This window comes from Heterodontus francisci, chromosome 1 (assembly GCF_036365525.1).
Source record: "Heterodontus francisci isolate sHetFra1 chromosome 1, sHetFra1.hap1, whole genome shotgun sequence".
In the NCBI taxonomy this organism is placed as follows: domain Eukaryota; kingdom Metazoa; phylum Chordata; class Chondrichthyes; order Heterodontiformes; family Heterodontidae; genus Heterodontus; species Heterodontus francisci.
This window is the reverse complement of record NC_090371.1, coordinates 126,692,867-126,711,791: the sequence shown is the minus strand read 5'-3', so window position 1 is coordinate 126,711,791 and position 18,925 is coordinate 126,692,867. Positions and strand designations below refer to the sequence as shown.

The window sequence follows — 18,925 nt, the reverse complement described above, 5'->3', positions numbered from 1 at the left end:
AGTGCAAGACTTAATGCTAGATGTAGCAGAGTTCAAATTAACACCAAATGTATTTCTGCAATAGACTGACTTCATCTATATTGTCATGCTAGGCCCCCACCTGCCAAGAATGAGGTACATCAATTTTGTCATGAACATTGATTGGAGCGAGGAAATGACTTGTTAAACAGATCAGCCGTGGCTGGAAAAAAACATTTCCATACTAACTGACATCAAAGGTGAGGAAGCGCATTCCAGGGCCTGCTGAGGAGGATACAATCCACAAGGACCAGGACTAGTGAGACCAGCTGGTCACATGACTACCTGGCTGTTCCACGGTTTTCTTTTGTACTGGCCACAGAGGGTTGGAAGTCAGAGTGTCTGTTTGCTCCTGGACTGAGAAGATCTCTCCTGTCTGCTCCCATCTCTTTTTCACAAGCCTCTAAATCCACTGAAGACACATGAACCCCAAGAGAGAAAAGTCTCCTACAGTGAACAAGTTTTAAGAATACTGGGCCCCAACGAAAAGCAAGATCTACCTACAATCAAGGACTCTACAGTGAGTTCAAAGAATAGTAACAAAAACTCTTTAGATATTGCCTCAAACTTTTCCACTTTATTTCTCTTCTGCTCTTTTCTTTCTCTATTTGCATGTGTGGATTGTGTATGCATGCTAGCGTGGGCTTGTCGTGTATCCATAGGCATCAACCGAATTTGAGTTTAAGTTTAATAAATTTCAACTTCTCTTCTTTAAACCTAAGAAAGCCTGTTTGTGCTGGTTTCTTTGCCTTATAATTGGAAAGTGGTGAACAAAGATTCACCAAGGGGGAGCTAAAAAAAACACGGTGTGTTTAAAATTAAACCCTGCTAACAGTAAGACCAGGTGAAGGCTGAAAGGGACCCCTAGACCTCTTTCTCACTGGTCGTAACAATATAAATCAAGCATCAAAAAATGCTATTGCTTTTTTAATGATGTGTTTCATTATTTGAAATTGCACTGATGTAAGTATGTAAATAGTCAACCCTGATTAACTCATTCATTAACAGTCAGATAACCATACCACTGTGGTTTCTGGTTCATATTTTTCTGACATTATGTGACTACAATTGTGCATTGAGACACAGCTAAAAATGTAACAAACACATTTTCCATAACTGATGCACAGAATTATTTTGTTACTTTTATTACAAGTGGATTATTTACCTGAGCCTCTTCCCCTGCATCTCCAACTGTTTCAACAAGTCTCGACAGTACATCAGACAGTGTAGTTACAGTCAGTGGCTGTTTTAGGGCTCTGAAGATTTGGAATGACCTTCCAGCATAATGTCTGTTAGAACATGAAAGTGCTGTCTGCAAGGCGACTTCACTGAGAAGCTGCTCCAGCTGAAAACCTAGTTTAGTGAGAAACAAAAAGACCATAAAAAAGAGCTAGGTTAAAATTTAAAGTGTTTAGATTGTGAACAGTTATATTTCAGAATTTGCAATAAAAGCATGCATTCTAATTACCTGATCTTGATTGCTTGAATATGGATATTACATGCTTTAAAAACACAGTTAACTGTTCAGCAGTTTTAATGTTTGGGTTCTTAGGAGAGACATCTTCATGGTTCCAGAGTGGCCCTCGTTTTCTTTTAGAAATGAAGATAAATAAAATTTTTATAGGTATTAAAATATAAAGTTATAATTTTTACATTATGTAAAATAAATCTAATTAAACATGGTGGGGTGCAATTTCCTGTGTGACTGTAATGAGGAAATTACCCTCAAAATTACAGCGATTCAGCCGATGCCAATTTACGCTGAATGTTTTCTTTTATTCGTTCATTTGTAGGATGTGGGCATCGCTGGCAAGGCCAGCATTTATTGTCGATCCCTAATAGCCCTTGAGAAGGTGGTGGTGAGCTGCCTCTTGACCCGCTGCAGTCCTTGGGGTGTAGATACACTAACAGTGCTGTTAGGAAGGGAGTTTCAGGATTTTGACCCAGCGACAGTGAAGGAACAGCAATACAGTTCTAAGTCAGGATGGTGTGTATGTGATGTGAACCTAATTTGACTACACTGGAACACAACAGTGAGAGTAAACAGTCAATGTGATTTGAACAAAATTTGAATGCAACCAATGGGGCCTCAAAGGGTTAGGGAGGGATCCTACAAAACTGAGGAATTATTTTTTCCCTTCAGAGTCAGAATGGAAGGTAAGTCACAAAGAGCAACCTGTCTTAAAAGATTTTTTGAGAATTCACTTGAATTGCTCAGTGGGGAGTCTATATTATCTAAAAAATTTCCTTCCTCACTATTGAATTAGATAACACTGCTATTAAGAGGGCCTGCTTGTCTGCGGAGCGTGACATGCAGGCCTTCCTGCATGAGATAGAAAGGTGGTATGAACGGCTACTGAATTCCCCAATACCCCAGCCCCCTTGCACAGACAGGAGGCGGCTGTGGAAGGACATGGCACAGGCACTGAGTACCACATCCATATTCCCAAGGCCTGCAGAATAAAGCCACAAAAGATTCAATGACCTAACAAGAACAGGGAAGTAAGATATTCAATATGTTCTCCTTTTCTTCCTCACTCCGTGGGTACCACCACACTCTAGTTGGGGGAAAACATTGAGGTACCGGAATCAAGCAAGGTGCCTGGAGGGAATGAAGTGAACTTAATTCGCATCTCTTGTTGCCTCCTCTTTCCCCTCCTTTCTTTGGGGAAGGATGTCAAGATGCCTTGAGGATTGTGATCATCACTGTGATATTCTGCTTGCTTGTTGACATGGTAAAATTTTTAACTGTTCCTACTGCTAAGTAAACACTTCAACTTTCATCCATACAGGTTACATTTTTATTTAAATTAGTCAAAGTTTACCAAAATTATAAGATTGATTAAAATGTACAAAAGTTTAACTCAAGTTTTGTATGATTCCATACATTTCTCGAGGTTTATTCAAGGTTTATTGAATGACTTGTAAATTTCTAGATATAATTTACTTTAGTTATGAAACATTTTTTGTGATAAAATTTTTTTGAAGAACAATATGACCCTTCAACAGATTAATAATTTGCAGGAAGCTCTCCTCGGAGCTGCTCTCTTGAAGCAATGCCCCATGTGGACAGGATAGAATATGTCCATTACCCTCAGCAGTTCAGTATCTTCTGCTTGGATGACTTCCTCCCCAGCACATTGAGACTTAGACCCTCCAACATGTGCACAGCAGACAGCAAACTTCACTATCCTTCTGGGGTCACACCCAGACTTGCCAAGGCACCTGAAGCGGCTTTTCCGAACTTTGCTGGTCCGAGTAACTACCGACCTGGTGGCCATTAGGCCATGGTTCTCTCTCTCCTCTGGTGCAATTTGAGGAATGTGAAAAGGTGTCAGAAGCCATGTCAATAAGGCGTATGCTTCATCACTGAGGATCCATCCTTTAACTTGCTCAGCTGCCGAATTGAGTGAGAAAAGCATAATGGCAAGTCCCCAAGTGCTGTGCATTCACATGCAAGATGAGCAGTCACACATTGCAGGCGATCTGGATGTTCAGTGAATGGGAGCCCTTTCTATTCATGTAGCTTAGTAGGTCCTGATCTGAGCCTTTACTGCAATGTACACATCATCAATGGCCCCCTGCAGTGTCAGGCTGTCACAGATGTGCCATATTCTCAGAACAGGATGACAATGACCTACTGTTTGCTGATAGTCACTACTCCGTGACTAATTAATCTCAACTATTAAGGCACTGCAGCATTTCGAACGGGGCTGGAGATCACTGCGAAGCACAGTGCAGAACTAGTCGACAGCCTCCTCGGACAACTCATTATATGTTTGTTGTAGCCTATACGCTCTGCAGGGTGGAAAATTAAGTGTAGGATCTTCGCTGTGGTGCTTACTTTTCTGGGCCTCCTGTCTCTGGTTCACCTCCTACTCCTCCTTCATAATAATGGAAAGGCAGTAAAGCCAACAGATGAGCTATTGCGATTGAAGAAAACAAGTCTGAGAAATAGGTGTCAGGATGAATAGGACGAGTACGCTATTAATATTTGTGCTTAGTTCAGGTGACCATGAGTCCCTCAAATCTTGGACATAATTTTACACCCGTTCTGAGCCAGTGTAACTGAGTGAAACTTGCATGTTCCGCTCTCTAGAATTAAGCTACCATAACAAGCCTCAATGCGACTGGGCATAGCAATCGATAAATGAGCATAGAAAAATCAAGGAAATTTGAGCGTAGTATGTTTGTGTGTAGCAACTTGCTTTTAAGTTTCCTTGAACTTTTACACCAGAAATTGGCTTCACACCCAGATTGTGTATGTCGTCGGGTGCAAATGTACAGAAAATTACACACCAGAACATTTTTTGTAAAATCTAGGATAGAAATTTTTGTAAAATATGTTTGAATTGCTCATGGAGATTTATTTTCAGGCCTTGTAAGTATAAAAGTCACTGACTTACTCAATTTTTAATTAACTTACCTTGTGGTTATAAATTCAATGAGTGTTTTCACCTTCTCATCTTGGTCTGCAGTAATATCCACCTCATTTAAAATGGTGGGAGTGAGCTGGGGAATGGCAGCACTAGTAGTTCCTAAACTGATGCTAGAAGAGGTAGAGCTTGAGCTGAGTCCTGAGTCGGTCATTGGCGATGGCTGGTAATCTGGTGCAAATTCACTGCCCCCTGCTGGAAGAATATTTAAAATAAAACATAAATAAAAAGGCAGCAATTATTTTAAGGCTGCTTATATAGTGCCACCATAACTCCTGGCCAAAATGGTGATGATTGGATAATTCCTCCATCAATCATGCCTGGAGGCTGCATTGCTGTAGGTAACTGGGATTGATTTTACATACATAACATGAAGGAACACAAGAACAGGAGTAGGACATTTAGCCCCTCTAGCCTGTTCTGCCATTCAATGAGATCATGGCTAATCTGCGACCCAACTCCATACACCCGCATTTTCCCCATATCCCTGAATACCTTTGATGAACAAAAATACAGTAATCTCAATTTAAAACTGATTGATCTAGCGTCAACTGTCATCTGTGGAAGAGAGTTCCAAACTTCTAACACCCTTTGTGTGTGGAAGTGTTTCCTTTTTTCATTCCTGAAAGGGTTGGCTCTAATTTTTATACTATGCCCCTAGTCCTAGACTCTCCAACTGGCAGAAATAGTTTCTATTTACCCTATCTGTTACCCTTACTATCTTGTAAACGTCGATCAAATCACCCCTGAACCTAATAAATTCCAGGGAATAAAACCCTAGTTTGTTAATGTACACCAGCTAAGCTGTTTGTGGATTTGTCCAGCTGTAGAGCAAAGTACTGGATGCTAATGACCGGGTTCACTAATTGAGTTAAGACATCATTGGCCATGTCATAATTTTTTGCATTGTTTGATAATGGCACCAATTGAATTAATTCGATGCAACACTGCTGTTTGATAATTCTGAGCACTGTATTTTAAGAAGGATGTAAGGGCGTTCGAGACGGTGCAAAAGAAAATATTGCGAGAATGGCTCCCTGAATGGACACTGGAGAAGTTGGGGCTGTTCTCCTGAGAGAAGGTTGAGAGGAAATTTGACCAAAGTGTTCAATATCATAAGGGGCCTGGACAGAGTAGATAGGGAGAAACTGTTCCCATTGGTGGATGGGTCAAGAAATAGCAAACACTGATTTAAGGTGAATGGCAAAAGAAGCAATGGTGAGATGAGGAAAAGCTTTTTCACGCAGCATGTGTTTAGGATCTGGGATGCATTGTCTGAAGGTGTGGTGGTAGCAGATTCAATCATGGCTTTCAAAAGGGAATTGAATAATTATCTGAAGAGAAAACATTTGCAGGGCTATGGGGAAAGGGCAGGAGAGTGTGACCAGCTGAGTTGCTCTTGCAGAGAGCTGGCGCAGACATGATGGGCCGAATGGCTTCCTTTTGTGCATTCTATGATTTTGTGATTCCAATCTCTCCTTATAATTTAATCTTTCGACTCCAGCTATCATTCTGCTAAATTTACACTGCACTCTGTCAAAGGACAATAGAATCATAGAATGGTTACAGGACAGAAGGAGGCCACTTGACTGTCATGTTGGTGTCTCTCTGGAACAGCAACTCAGCTAGTTCCATTCCCCATAACCCTGCAAATTTTCTCTGTTCAGGTGCTTATCCAATTCCCTTTTGAAAGCCCAAATGAATCTGCCTCCATCACACTCTCAGGCCTTCAGATCTTAACCACTTGCTGTGTAGAAGTTTTTCCTCATGTTGCATTGCTTCTTTTGCCAATCACTGTAAATCGGTGTCCTCTGCTTCTTGACCCTTCTGCCAATGTGACCAGTTTCTCCCTATCTACTCTGCCTAGATAACTCATGATTTTGAACACCTCTATCAAATCGTTTCTTAATCTTCTCTTCTCTAAGGAGGACAACCCCAGCTTCTCCAATCTATCCACTTGACTTAAGTCTTTCATCCCTGGAACCATTCTCATGAATCTTTTCTGCACCCTCTCGAAAGTCTTCACATTATTCCTAAGGTGCAGTACCCAGAATTTGACACAATACTCCAGTTGAGGACAAACCAGTGTTTCATAAAGGTTCATAATTTCCTTGCTTTTGCACTCTATTGCCTACATTTATAAAGCCCAATATCCCATCTGCCTTTTTAACCGCTTTCTCAACCTGTCCTGCCACCTTCAATGATTTGTGCACATATACCCAAGGTCTCTCTGTTCCTGCACCCCTATGGAATTGTACCCTTTAGCTTATATTGTTAACATACGAATATACAAATTGGGAACAGGAGTAGGCCACTCGGCCCTTTGAGCCTGCTCCGCCATTCAATAAGTTCATGGCTGAACTGATACTCCACATTTTCACCTAGCCCCAATAACCTTGCACCCCCTTGCTTATCAAGAATCTATCTACCTCTGCCTTAAAAATATTCAAAGACTCTGCTTCCACCACCTTTTGAGGAAGAGAGTTCCAAAGACTCAAGACTCTCAGAGAAAATATTTCTCTTCATCTCTGTCTTAAATTGGTGACCCCTTATTTTTAAACAGTGACCCCTAGTTCTAGATTCTCCACAAGGGGAAACATCCTTTCCAGATCCCCACTGACAAGACCCCTTAGGATCTTATATGTTTCAATCAAGTCGCCTCTTACTCTTCTAAATTCCAGTGGATACAAGCCTAGCCTGTCCAATCTTTCCTCATAAGACAACCCACCCATTCCAGGTATTAGTCTAGTAAACTTTCTCTGAACTGCTTCCAATGCATTTACATCCTTCCTTAAATAAGGAGACCAGTACTGTACACAGTACTCCAGATGTGGTCTCACCAATGCCCTGTATAGCTGAAGCATAACCTTCCTACTTTTATATTCAATTCTCCTCGCAATAAATGATAACATTCTATTAGCTTTCCTAATTACATGCTGTACCTGCATACTAACCTTTTGTGATTCATGCACTAGGACACCCAGATCCCTCTGCATCTCAGAGCTCTGCAATCTTTCACCATTTAGATAATATGCTTCTTTTTTATTCTTCCTGCCAAAATGGACAATTTCCCACTTTCCCACATTATACTCCATTTGCCAGATCTTTGCCCACTCACTTAACCTATCTATATCCCTTTGTAGCTTCCTTATGTCCTCTTCACAACTGACTTTCCTACCTATCTCTGTCTCATCAGCAAATTTAGCAACCATCCTTCATCTAAGTCATTTATATAAATTGTAAAAAGTTGAGGCCCCAGCACAGATCCCTGTGGCACACCACTCATTACATCTTGCCAACCAGAAAATGACCCATTTATGCTCGTTAGCTAGCCCATCTTCTATCCATGCCAATATGTTACCCCCTACATCATCAGCTTTTATTTTTTGCAATAACCTTTGATTTGGCACCTTATCAAATGCCTTCTGGAAATCTAAGTACAATACATCCACCAGTTCCCCTTCATCCATAGCACATGTAACTCCCTCAAAGAACTCCAATAAATTGGTTAAACATGATTTCCCTTTCACAAAACCATGCTGACTCTGCCCAGTTACCTTGAATTTTTGCAAGTGCCCTGCTATAACGTATTTAATAATAGCTTCTAACATTTTCCCTCAGACAGATGTTAAGCTAACTGGCCTGTAGCTTCTTGCTTTCTGTCTCCCTCCCTTTTTGAATAAAGGAGTTATATTCGCTATTTTCCAATCGAATAGAACTTTCCATGAATCTAGGGAATTTTGGAAAATTAAAACTAACGTATCAACTATCTCACAAGGCACTTCTTTTAAGACCTTAGGATGAAGTCCATCAGGACCCGGGGACTTCTCAGCCCACAGTTCCAACAGTTTGTTCAGTACCACTTCCATTGTGATTGTAATTGTCTCGAGTTCCTCCCTCCCTTCTATTTCCTGACTTACAGCTAATTATGGGATGTTACTTGTATCCTCTATAGTGAAGACCGATGCAAAATATCTGTTCGTCTGCCATCTCCTTATTATCCATTATTAATTCCCTAGACTCACTTTCTATAGGACCAAAGTTCTATTTTACTTATCTATAGAAACTCTCACTAACTGTTTTTTATATTTCTAGCTTTTCTCTCATACTCTAATTTTTCCTTCATTATCAATCGTTTAGTCATTTTTGCTGTTTTTTATATTTTGTCCAATCTTCTGACCTGTCACCCATCTTTGCCTAAATATATGCTTTTTCTTTAAGTTCTTTGGTAACAACAGATGTAAAGTGCTCTTTAATTACCTCTGCCATGTCCTTTACCTCCATGCAAAGATCTTTTTGGTCCCTAATCAGCCCCACCCTGTCTCTTACTACTCCTTTACTATTAAAAGCTTTAGAAGACTTTTATGTTAGCTGCCAGTCTCTTCTCATATACTCTCTTTGCCTCTCATTTCCTTTCTCACTTCCCCTCTGAACTTTCTACATTTAGCCTGGTTCTCACTTGTATTGCCAACCTGACATCTGTCATACGCAGCCAATTTGTAACTATCCTCCAGTTAGTGCATTTTGCAGGAGATATAATCCCGCTACACTCGGGAGACTAGTTTGCTGTAGTTCATGTGTAAATGAACTCTGTTTTCTGTAGTTCATGAGTAAATTAAAATCACAGTGGTGTCAATATTCACTCCATTATTTTAATTAGGTTGTAAAAGCATATATTGTCAAATTGAAAACACAATGTTTAACAATGGAATAGAGCATGCAGGATGTTGTTATAAAGCTACCACCCATCCATGATATTAACTCAAAAGAAAGCCTATGAATGTTTTTGTATGAAATTGTTCATGATTAACAAGACCATGGACAACACAGGACATCTTTTACAAATGAATTACACCATGAACAGAAGACTACTAAAACCAAAATTATTCAAACTATGGATGTGTTATAACTTTTGATAATTTTGGTCAGTTTTTCTGTTCCATAGATTATTTTCCAACTAGGTTGATTTACTCTCTCCACTTTTGTCTCTCTGCAAGCTCACCCTCCGAACTGACCTGACTTCAGTTAAGAAATAACTATTTTGTACTTGTTATTCAATGCTTTGTTTCTTCCTTTACTTCAATATCTGACTTCCGCACAAATGTCAGAAATCTGCAGTTGTTAAAAATAAAAACAAGTACAGAAAATGCCATTGGCATGCAGTAGCAAGGCTGAGTTGAAACAATATATTGCACATCATATCAAAAGTACTGGAAATGTATGCCATAAACATTTCATTTCCCCCAAAGTATTTCGGTACCATACATTAGCCTTGATCAGATGTACTAGATTTTGTGTCTCAGCTTCTGCAAATTTAATACACTACTACATTTTCATAATATTTTTGGAAAAGTGAGACAATGCTTGAAATTGTATTTTTCATGGACAAGTAGCACCATCTGCTGGAGTAAAAATGATCAACACGGTCTCTAACTGGTTTATTGATGAGATATATACAACAGTCACTAACCTGTAAAACTGTACTCTACATGAGTGGTTGGTTTGACAGTGAGCACCTTCGGCTCGGTAAACTCCCTGTTCCTGAGGAGAACGGAGGCCATAGCTTGAACATTACTGTTATAGGCCATTACTATAAGCAAGTGCAAAAGCAGTCGCTTACAATGTTCATACACTTCAGGATGCTGGTGATCAAATCCTGAATACAGAAAAAATCATGAAATAGTTTATGATTTTTAAACCAATATTTCATACAATTCAACCTGATTTTTTGAAAAATATATATCCCCCTTAATAATAACAAAACAAACATTTTATTTTACATTACCTGAAGTTCTAAAACATTTTTGGATTAGTACCATCAATTACAAAAAAATTCTCATTTTCTGTACTGTAGATTTTTTCTGTCATTACAGCTAAATTTGATTGTGAATTTTTCAAACCCAAACATAAAATGATAAGCAAACATCTGAAATTACTGTAAGGGCTATGCTCTTCAATATACAAAGTCAAACAAATATGTTAAAAAAATCATTTTTTGCCTAGAATAGGCAAATAGTATATTTGTTTGTATCGCTTTTGCAAGTGTTCAAAAACAACACTGCTTGGCTTCTTTCTCCGTCCTTAAACAGAACGTATTCATGAAATTCATATTCTTAACACTGGTGCCCGTGACTTGGCTGAAGTAGTGAACAGAGGTCATCATCCCATGACTTTGACCAAAGTCAGTTTCTCTTTGATAGCCTGGCTGAAACTAGCATGCTAATTAGATAATATGGATCCTTATTCTGTCACTGTGTGCCACATCACCCTAGCATTAAAACAAAACATGTTTACTTAATTACCTATAAATATTGCATGGAGCAAAAGATGCATGTAGCTCCCCCATTCCACCTTTACACTGTGATCAACAATTAGATCTGTCAGAAGGATCACTGCTATATTACACCTGAAAATAAAACAAAGCAGTTACAGTTTTAGAACCATAGGAATATAATCGGTCTATAAAACATGAATAGATTTCTGACAATTGAGACAACAATTAACTACTGAATTTTTACAGCATAGATTCATTCAATGGCAAGACAAATCATTGCATCATCCCAGGCTAATCAGGAGTGACAATTGTATTCACATCAATATGGTATTCAAAAATGGATAATTATTAAAACAAACTTTTATATGAGAAAATATTCACTGATTTAAACAAAACACACTGAACAAGTCCAAAATGCCTGCTAGTTTTCCCCCTTTACGAATTCTTATGCTTACTGCGCTGCAGGGCATCAGTACTAGGTAATGGAACACTTCCATTCTAACTACTTTGTAGCTGCAATCAAGTATACCCAGGTTGAGTACATGAAAGTCAACATGAAGCTCTCTGCTTTGCTGCATCTTCAGAAGGGTACATTACTATTGCCACTGTGAATTTTCTTTGCCATATAACAGTGACAGTTTCCTGGAACAATACTTTGCGGAACCAACTAGGGATAAAGCTATTTTTTTGATTGGGGGTAGTGTATTGCAATGGATAGAAAATTGGTTGGCAGACAGGAAACAAAGAGTAAAGATAAATGGGTCTTTTTCCGAAGGCAGGCAGTGACTATTGGGGTACTGCAGGGATCGGTGCTAGGACCCCAGCTATTCACAATATATATTAATGATTTAGATGAGGGAACTAAATGTAATATCTCCAAATTTGCAGATGACAAAACTGGGTGGGAGGGTGAGTTGTGAGGAGGATGCAGAGGCTTCAGGGTGATTTGGACAAGTTGAGTGAGTGAGCTAATGCATGGCAGATGCAGTATAATGTGGATAAATGTGAGGTTATCCACTTTGGTAGCAAAAACAGGAAGGCAGATTATTATCTGAACGGCTATAAACTGAGAGAGGGGAATATGCAACGAGACCTGGGTGTTCTCGTACACAGGTCGCTGAAGGTAAGCATGCAGGTCCTACAGGCGGTGAAAAAGGCAAATGGCATGTTGGCCTTCATAGCGAGAGGATTCGAGTACAGGAGCAAGGATGTCTTGCTGCAATTATACAGGGCCTTGGTGAGGCCACACCTGGAATATTGTGTGCATTTTTGGTCTCCTTATCTGAGGAAGGATGTTCTTGCTATAGAGGGAGTGCAGCGAAGGTTTACCAGACTGATTCCTGGGATGGCAGGACTGACGTATGAAGAGAGATTGAGTTGGTTAGGATTATATTCGCTGGAGTTCAGAAGAGTGAGGGGGGATCTCATAGAAACCTATAAAATTCTAACAGGACTTGACAGGGTAGATGCAGAAAGGATGTTCCCAATGGTGGGGGAGTCCAGAACCAGGGGTCAGAGTCTAAGGATACGGGGTAAACCTTTCAGGACTGAGATGAGGAGAAATTTGTTCAACCAGAAAGTGGTGAGCCTGTGGAATTCGCTACCACAGAAAGCAGTTGAGGCCAAAACATTGTATGTTTTCAAGAAGGAGTTAGATATAGCTCTTGGGGCGAAAGGCATCAAAGGATATGGGGGGAAAGTGGGAACAGGTTACTGAGTTGGATGATCAGCCATGATCATAATGAATGGCAGAGCAGGCTTGAAGGGCCGATTGGCCTTCTCCTGCTCCTATTTTCTATGTTTCTATGCAGATATAGTATTGTGCATTGAGTCAGGGTTAATTATTAATCTCATCGTAAAAGATCTGTTGGGGAAAGGTGATCATAATACGATTGCATTCCATATCAAGTTTGAAAGCAGCATACTCCAGTGCCAAACACGAATCTTAAAACTTAAATGAAGCCAATTACTTAGGTCTGACAGGAGAGCTGTCTAAGTTTGATGGGCTAAAAGGTATGGTGGTAAATAAACAGTGTCAACATTTAAAGAAACAATTTAAAATGTTCAACAAAAGTACATTCTATTAAAGAAACAAAAAGTCAGTGAGAAAGATTCAACCATGGCTTACTAAGGTGGTTATGGATAATATTAGATTAAAAGGGGCTTATAATGTTGCAAAGAGAAGTAGTAAGCCTGAGGACTGGGAGTGTTTTAGAAACCAGCAAAGTGTCACCAAAAAGTTGATTTTTAAAAAAATAGAATGAGAGCTTTTACAAGTATATAAAAGGAGGAGAGTAGCTGAAATAAATGGTGGTCCCTTAGAGGCAGAGACAGGAGAAATTATCTTAGGAAATGGCAGAGCAGTGAACAAATATTTTGTGTCTGTCTTCACAGTAGAAGATACAAGTTACATACCAGAAATAGAGGGTAACTGAGGGGCTAATAAGAGTGAGGAAATTAAGCTAATTGATATCAGCAGAGAAAAAGTACTGGAGAAACTTAAGGGACTAAAATCCAACAAATCTCCAGGACCTGATGGCCTGCATCCTAGGGTTCTAAAAACAGTAGCTGCAGAGATGGTGGATGCGCTGGTTATGATTTTCCAAAATTCCCTAGATTCTAGAATGGTCCCAGCAGATTGGAAGTTAGCAAATGTAACACCGCTATTCAAGAAAGGAGAGAGAAAACAGGGAACTGCAGGCCAGTTAGCCTGACATCAGTTGTCGGGAAAGTGCTAGAATCTATTATTATGGAACTCTTAATGCACTTAGAAAATAACAGTATGATCAGACAAAGTCAATATGGTTTTACAAAAGGGAAATCATGTTTGACAAATTTATTAGAGTTTTTTGAGGATGTAACTGGTAGGATAGATAAAGGGCAACCAGAAGATATAGCATACTTGGATTTCCAAAAGTCATTCAATAAGGTGCCACACAAAAGGTTAACACGCAAGATAAGGGCTCATGGAGTTGGAGGCAATATAGTGGCACGAATAGAGGATTGGTTAACAGACAGAAAGCAAACAATGCGGATAAATGGGGCGTTTTCAAGTTGGCAGGATGTAACTAGTGGAATACCGCAAGGATTGGTGCTGGGGCCTTAGCTATTTACAATCTATATTAATGACTAAGACGAAGGGACAGAAAATAATGTCCCTATGTTTGCTGACGATATAAAGCTAGGTGGGAATGCAAACTGTGAGGATGACAAAAAGAGGCTGCAAAGAGATATAGACAGGTTGTCCACTCATTTAACAAGGCAGTAGATGGAGTATAATGTGGGGAAGTATGAGGTTACTCACTTTTGTAATAAGAACAGAAAAGCAGAATTTTTTTTAAAAGGCGAGAAACTTGCAAATGTTGACGTTTAGAGGATCTTGGGTGTACTTGTACAAGGAGCACAGAAAATTAGCACAAAGGTAAAGCAAGCAATTAGGAAGGCAAATAGCATGTTGGCCTTGATTGCAAGGGGATTGGAATACAAGTATAAAGAGGTCTTCCGATAATTGTACGGGGCTTTAGTGAGACCACACCTGGAGTAGTGTGTGCAGTTTTGGCCTCTATATTTAAGAAATACTTGTATTGGAGGCGGTACAGTGAAAGCTCACTAGATTGATCCCTATGAGGAGAGGGTTGTCCAATGATGAGAAGCTGAGTAAATTGGTTTTATATTCTCCAGAGTTTAGAAGAATGTGAGATGATCTCATTGAAACGTACAAGATTTTGAACAGGCTTGCCAGGGTAGATACTGAAAGGTTGTTTCCCTGGCTGGAGAATCGAGAACATGGAGCACAGTCTCAGGCTAAGGAGCTGATCATTTTTGATTGAGTTAGGGAGAAATTTCTCCGTTCAAAGGGTTATGAATCTTTGGAATTCTCTACTCCAGAGGGTTGTGGATGACCCATGGCTGAATATATTTAAGAACAAAGAACAAAGAACAGTACAGCACAGGAACAGGCCATTCAGCTCTCCAAGCCTGCGCCGATCTTGATGCCTGCCTAAACTAAAACCTTCTGCACTTCCGGGGTCCGTATCCCTCTATTCCCATCCTATTCATGTATTTGTCAAGATGCCTCTTAAACGTCTCCATCGTACCTGCTTCCCCCACCTCCCCCGGCAACAAGTTCCAGGCACTCACCACCCTCTGTGTAAAAAACTTGCCTCGCACATCCCCTCTAAACTTTGCGCCTCTCACCTCAAACCTATGTCCCCTAGTAACTGACTCTTCCACCCTGGGAAAAAGCTTCTGACTATCCACTCTGTCCATGCCGCTTATAACTTTGTAAACCTCTATCATGTCGCCCCTCCACCTCCATCGTTCCAGTGAAAACAATCCGAGTTTATCCAACCTCTCCTCATAGCTAATGCCCTCCAGACCAGGCAACATCCTGGTAAACCTCTTCTGTACCCTTTCCAAAGCCTCCACGTCCTTCTGGTAGTGTGGCGACCAGAATTGCACGCAATATTCTAAGTGTGGCCTAACTAAAGTTCTGTACAGCTGCAGCATGACTTGCCTATTTTTATACTCTATGCCCCAACCAATGAAGGCAAGGATGCCGTATTGTCTTCTTGACTACCTTATTACTGACGTAAGGCTCACCAGCCTATAATTTCCCGGATTATCCTTGCTACCCTTCTTAAACAAAGGAACAACATTGGCTATTCTCCAGTCCGCTGGGACCTCACCTGGAGCCAATGAGAATGCAAAGATTTCTGTCAAGGCCCCAGCAATTTCTTCCCCTGCCTCCCTCAGTATTCTGGGGTAGATCCCATCAGGGCCTGGGGACTTATCTACCTTAATGCTTTGCAAGACACCCAACACCTCCTCCTTTTTGATAATGAGATGACTGAGACTATCTACACTCCCTTCCCTATGCTCATCATCCACCAAGTCCTTCTCCTTGGTGAATACTGATGCAAAGTACTCATTTAGTACCTCGCCCATTTCCTCTGGCTCCACACACAGATTCCCTTCTCTGTCCTTGTGTGGGCCAACCCTTTCCCTGGTTACCCTCTTGCTCTTTATATACGTATAAAAAGCCTTGGGATTTTCCTTAATCCTGTTTGCCAATGACTTCTCATAACCCCTTTTAGCCCTCCTGACTCCTTGCTTAAGTTCCTTCCTACTTTCTTTATATTCCTCAAGGGATTCGTCTGTTCCTAGCCGTCCAGCCCTTACGAATGCTTCCTTTTTCTTTTTGACGAGGCTCACAATATCCCGCGTTATCCAAGGTTCCTGAAACTTGCCAAACTTATCCTTCTTCCTCACAGGAACATGCTGGTCCTGGATGCTAATCAACTGACATTTGAAAGACTCCCACATGTCAGATGTTGATTTACCCTCAAACAGCCGTCCCCAATCTAAATTCTTCAGTACCTGCCTAATATTGTTATAATTAGCCTTCCCCCAATTTAGCACCTTCACCCGAGGACTACTCTTATCCTTATCCACAAGTACCTTAAAACTTATGGAATTATGGTCACTGTTCCCGAAATGCTCCCCCTACTGAAACTTCGACCTCCTGGCCGGGCTCATTCCCCAATACCAGGTCCAGTACGGCCCCATCCCTCATTGGCCGATCTACGTATTGTTTCAAGAAGCCCTCCTGGATGCTCCTTTCAAATTCTGCCCCATCCAAGCCCCTAGCACTAAGTGAGTCCCAGTCAATATAGGGGAAGTTAAAATCACCCACCACTACAACCCTGTTACCTTTACATCTTTCCAAAATCTGTCTACATATCTGCTCCTCTACCTCCTGCTGGCTGTTGGGAGGCCTGTAGTAAACCCCCAACATCATGACTGCACCCTTCCTATTTCTGAGCTCCACCCATATTGCCTCGCTGCATGACCCCTCCGAGGTGTCCTCCTGCAGTACAGCTGTGATATTCTCCTTAACCAGTAATGCAACTCCCCCACCCCTTTTACACCCCCCTCTATCCCGCCTGAAGCTTCTAAATCCTGGAACATTTAGCTGCCAATCCTGTCCTTCCCTCAACCAAGTCTCTGTAATAGCAACATCATCATAGTTCCAAGTACTAATCCAAGCTCTAAGGCTGAGATAGACAGATTTTTGGTCTCTCAGGAAATCCAGAGATATGGGGAGTGGGTGGGAAAATGGAATTGAAGCCAAAGATCAGCCATGATTGTATTGAATGGAGGAGCAGGCTCAATGGGCCGTACGGTCTACTCCTGTTCCTATTTCTTATGTTTAGTTTAGTTTAGAGATACAGCACTGAAACAGGCCCTTCGGCCCACCGAGTCTGTGCCAACCATCAACCACCCATTTATACTAATCCTACCCTAATCCCATATTCCTACCACATCCCCACCTGTCCCGATATTTCCCCACCACCTACCTATACTAGGGGCAATTTATAAAGGCCAATTAACCTATCAACCTGCAAGTCTTTGGCATGTGGGAGGAAACCGGAGCACCCGGAGGAAACCCACGCAGACACAGGGAGAACTTGCAAGCTCCACACAGGCAGTACCCAGAATTGAACCCGGGTCGCTGGAGCTGTGAGGCTGCGGTGCTAACCACTGCGCCACTGTGTTCTTCTGCTTAAATCTTATGGTCCCGGAGTGAAAATGCCAATTTGTTGACTTTTGTTAGTTTTGTGTTGTGCGTTCATGCTCTTTTTGAAATAGGTTGAAGATGTCCAAGTTTATCTTATCTACATATTTACACTCAGTAGAATGAGGGGTCTTTCATCCCATCAGTCTAACCCAAGCCCGACAGAAGCATCAACTGCTAATATACTACACCGACCAGTTCTCCTACACCAGGATCTCTCTGTTGATTCACATTTTGTTTTCCCCCTGTTTCTGAATTATTAAATGCATAAAATTTAAATCATATTCAGCTTAGATTATACATATGTATTAAATTTTCCTCTGGCCAGTTCTTAGATAATTCTAATGTGCCAATGGGAAAAAGAATTTGAACTTTGGTTACGGCATTTTATTTTGTTTTGCAAATAGAAGTATAAGTCATTTAAATTACTGGTGATTTGTGAGGTTCCCATCTCCATAGTGCAATACTTAACTCTCCATGTATTCCACTTAGTAAATAGTACAACAGTGAAGCTTGCTATTATATTGTAAAATGTTGCTGTGAATGCAGTATTAAGGGGATAACTGAACAACCCATTGAAACATGACAGGAAGCAAATGATATCTAGCTGCACTTGTGAGTATTTTTCAATTTCAACACCCCTCCTAAGCTGCATTCACTATTTACACTGCAGGATAACATACTAAAAGTATTCATGATTAAGCTAGTTGGCACATTTCAAATTAAGAAGTCTTTCAATCGAAGGCTGTTAGATGTGTCAGTTTAATAGCCAATACACTGCTGTGATGCAACCTCACCTTCGAGTCATAGAGTCAGAGTTATACAGCACAGAAACAGGCCCTTCGGCCATCGTGTCTGTGCTGGCCATCAAGCACCTAACTATTCTAATCCCATTTTCCAGGACTTGGCCCGTAGCCTTGTATGCTATGGCATTTCAAGTGCTCATCTAAATACTTCTTAAATGCTTCCTGCCTCTACCACCCCTTCAGGCAGTGTGTTCCAGATTCCAACCACCCTCTGAGTGAAAACATTTTTCATCAAATTCCCTCTAAACCTCCTGCCCCTTACCTTAAATCTATTCCCCCTGGTTATTGACCCCTCCGCTAAGGGAAAAAGTTTCTTCCTACCTAACCTATCAATGCCCCTCATAATTTTATATACCTCAATCAGGTTCCCCCCTCAGTCTTCTCTGCTCTAAGGAAAACAACCCTAGCCTATCCAGTCTCTCTTCATAGCTGAAATGCTCCAGCCCAGACAACATGCTGGTGAATCACCTCTGCACCCTCTCCAGTGCAATCACATCCTTCCTTTAGTATGGTGCCCAGCACTGTACACAGTACTCCAGCTGTGGCCTAACTAGCATTTTATACAGCTCCATCATAACCTCCATGTTCTTATATTCTATGCCTTGGCTAATAAAGGCAAGTATCCCATATGCCTTCCTAACCATCTTATCTATCTATGCTGCTGCCTTCAGTGATCTATGGACAAGTACACCAAGGTCCCTCTGACCCTCTGTACTTCCTAGGGTCCTACCATCCATTGTATATTCCCTTGCCTTGTTAGTCCTCCCAAAATGCATCACCTCACACTTCTCAGGATTATATTCCATTTGCCATT

At 40.9% G+C, this 18,925-nt stretch overlaps 1 protein-coding gene across 12 annotated transcripts in view; it reads right to left on the bottom strand.

Annotated features, from left to right (window-relative positions):
• Window positions 1-18,925, bottom strand: part of fryl (furry homolog, like) — a 655,772-nt gene that overhangs the window by 144,163 nt on the left and 492,684 nt on the right. For all 12 annotated transcript variants that reach the window (XM_068035582.1, XM_068035639.1, XM_068035630.1 and 9 more), the window contains 5 exons: window positions 10,757-10,860; window positions 9,925-10,110; window positions 4,445-4,649; window positions 1,487-1,608; window positions 1,184-1,371 (listed from right to left, as the gene is read on the bottom strand). In XM_068035582.1, coding sequence (XP_067891683.1) covers window positions 1,184-1,371; window positions 1,487-1,608; window positions 4,445-4,649; window positions 9,925-10,110; window positions 10,757-10,860 — 805 coding nt within the window. The remainder of the gene's footprint in view (window positions 1-1,183; window positions 1,372-1,486; window positions 1,609-4,444; window positions 4,650-9,924; window positions 10,111-10,756; window positions 10,861-18,925) is intronic.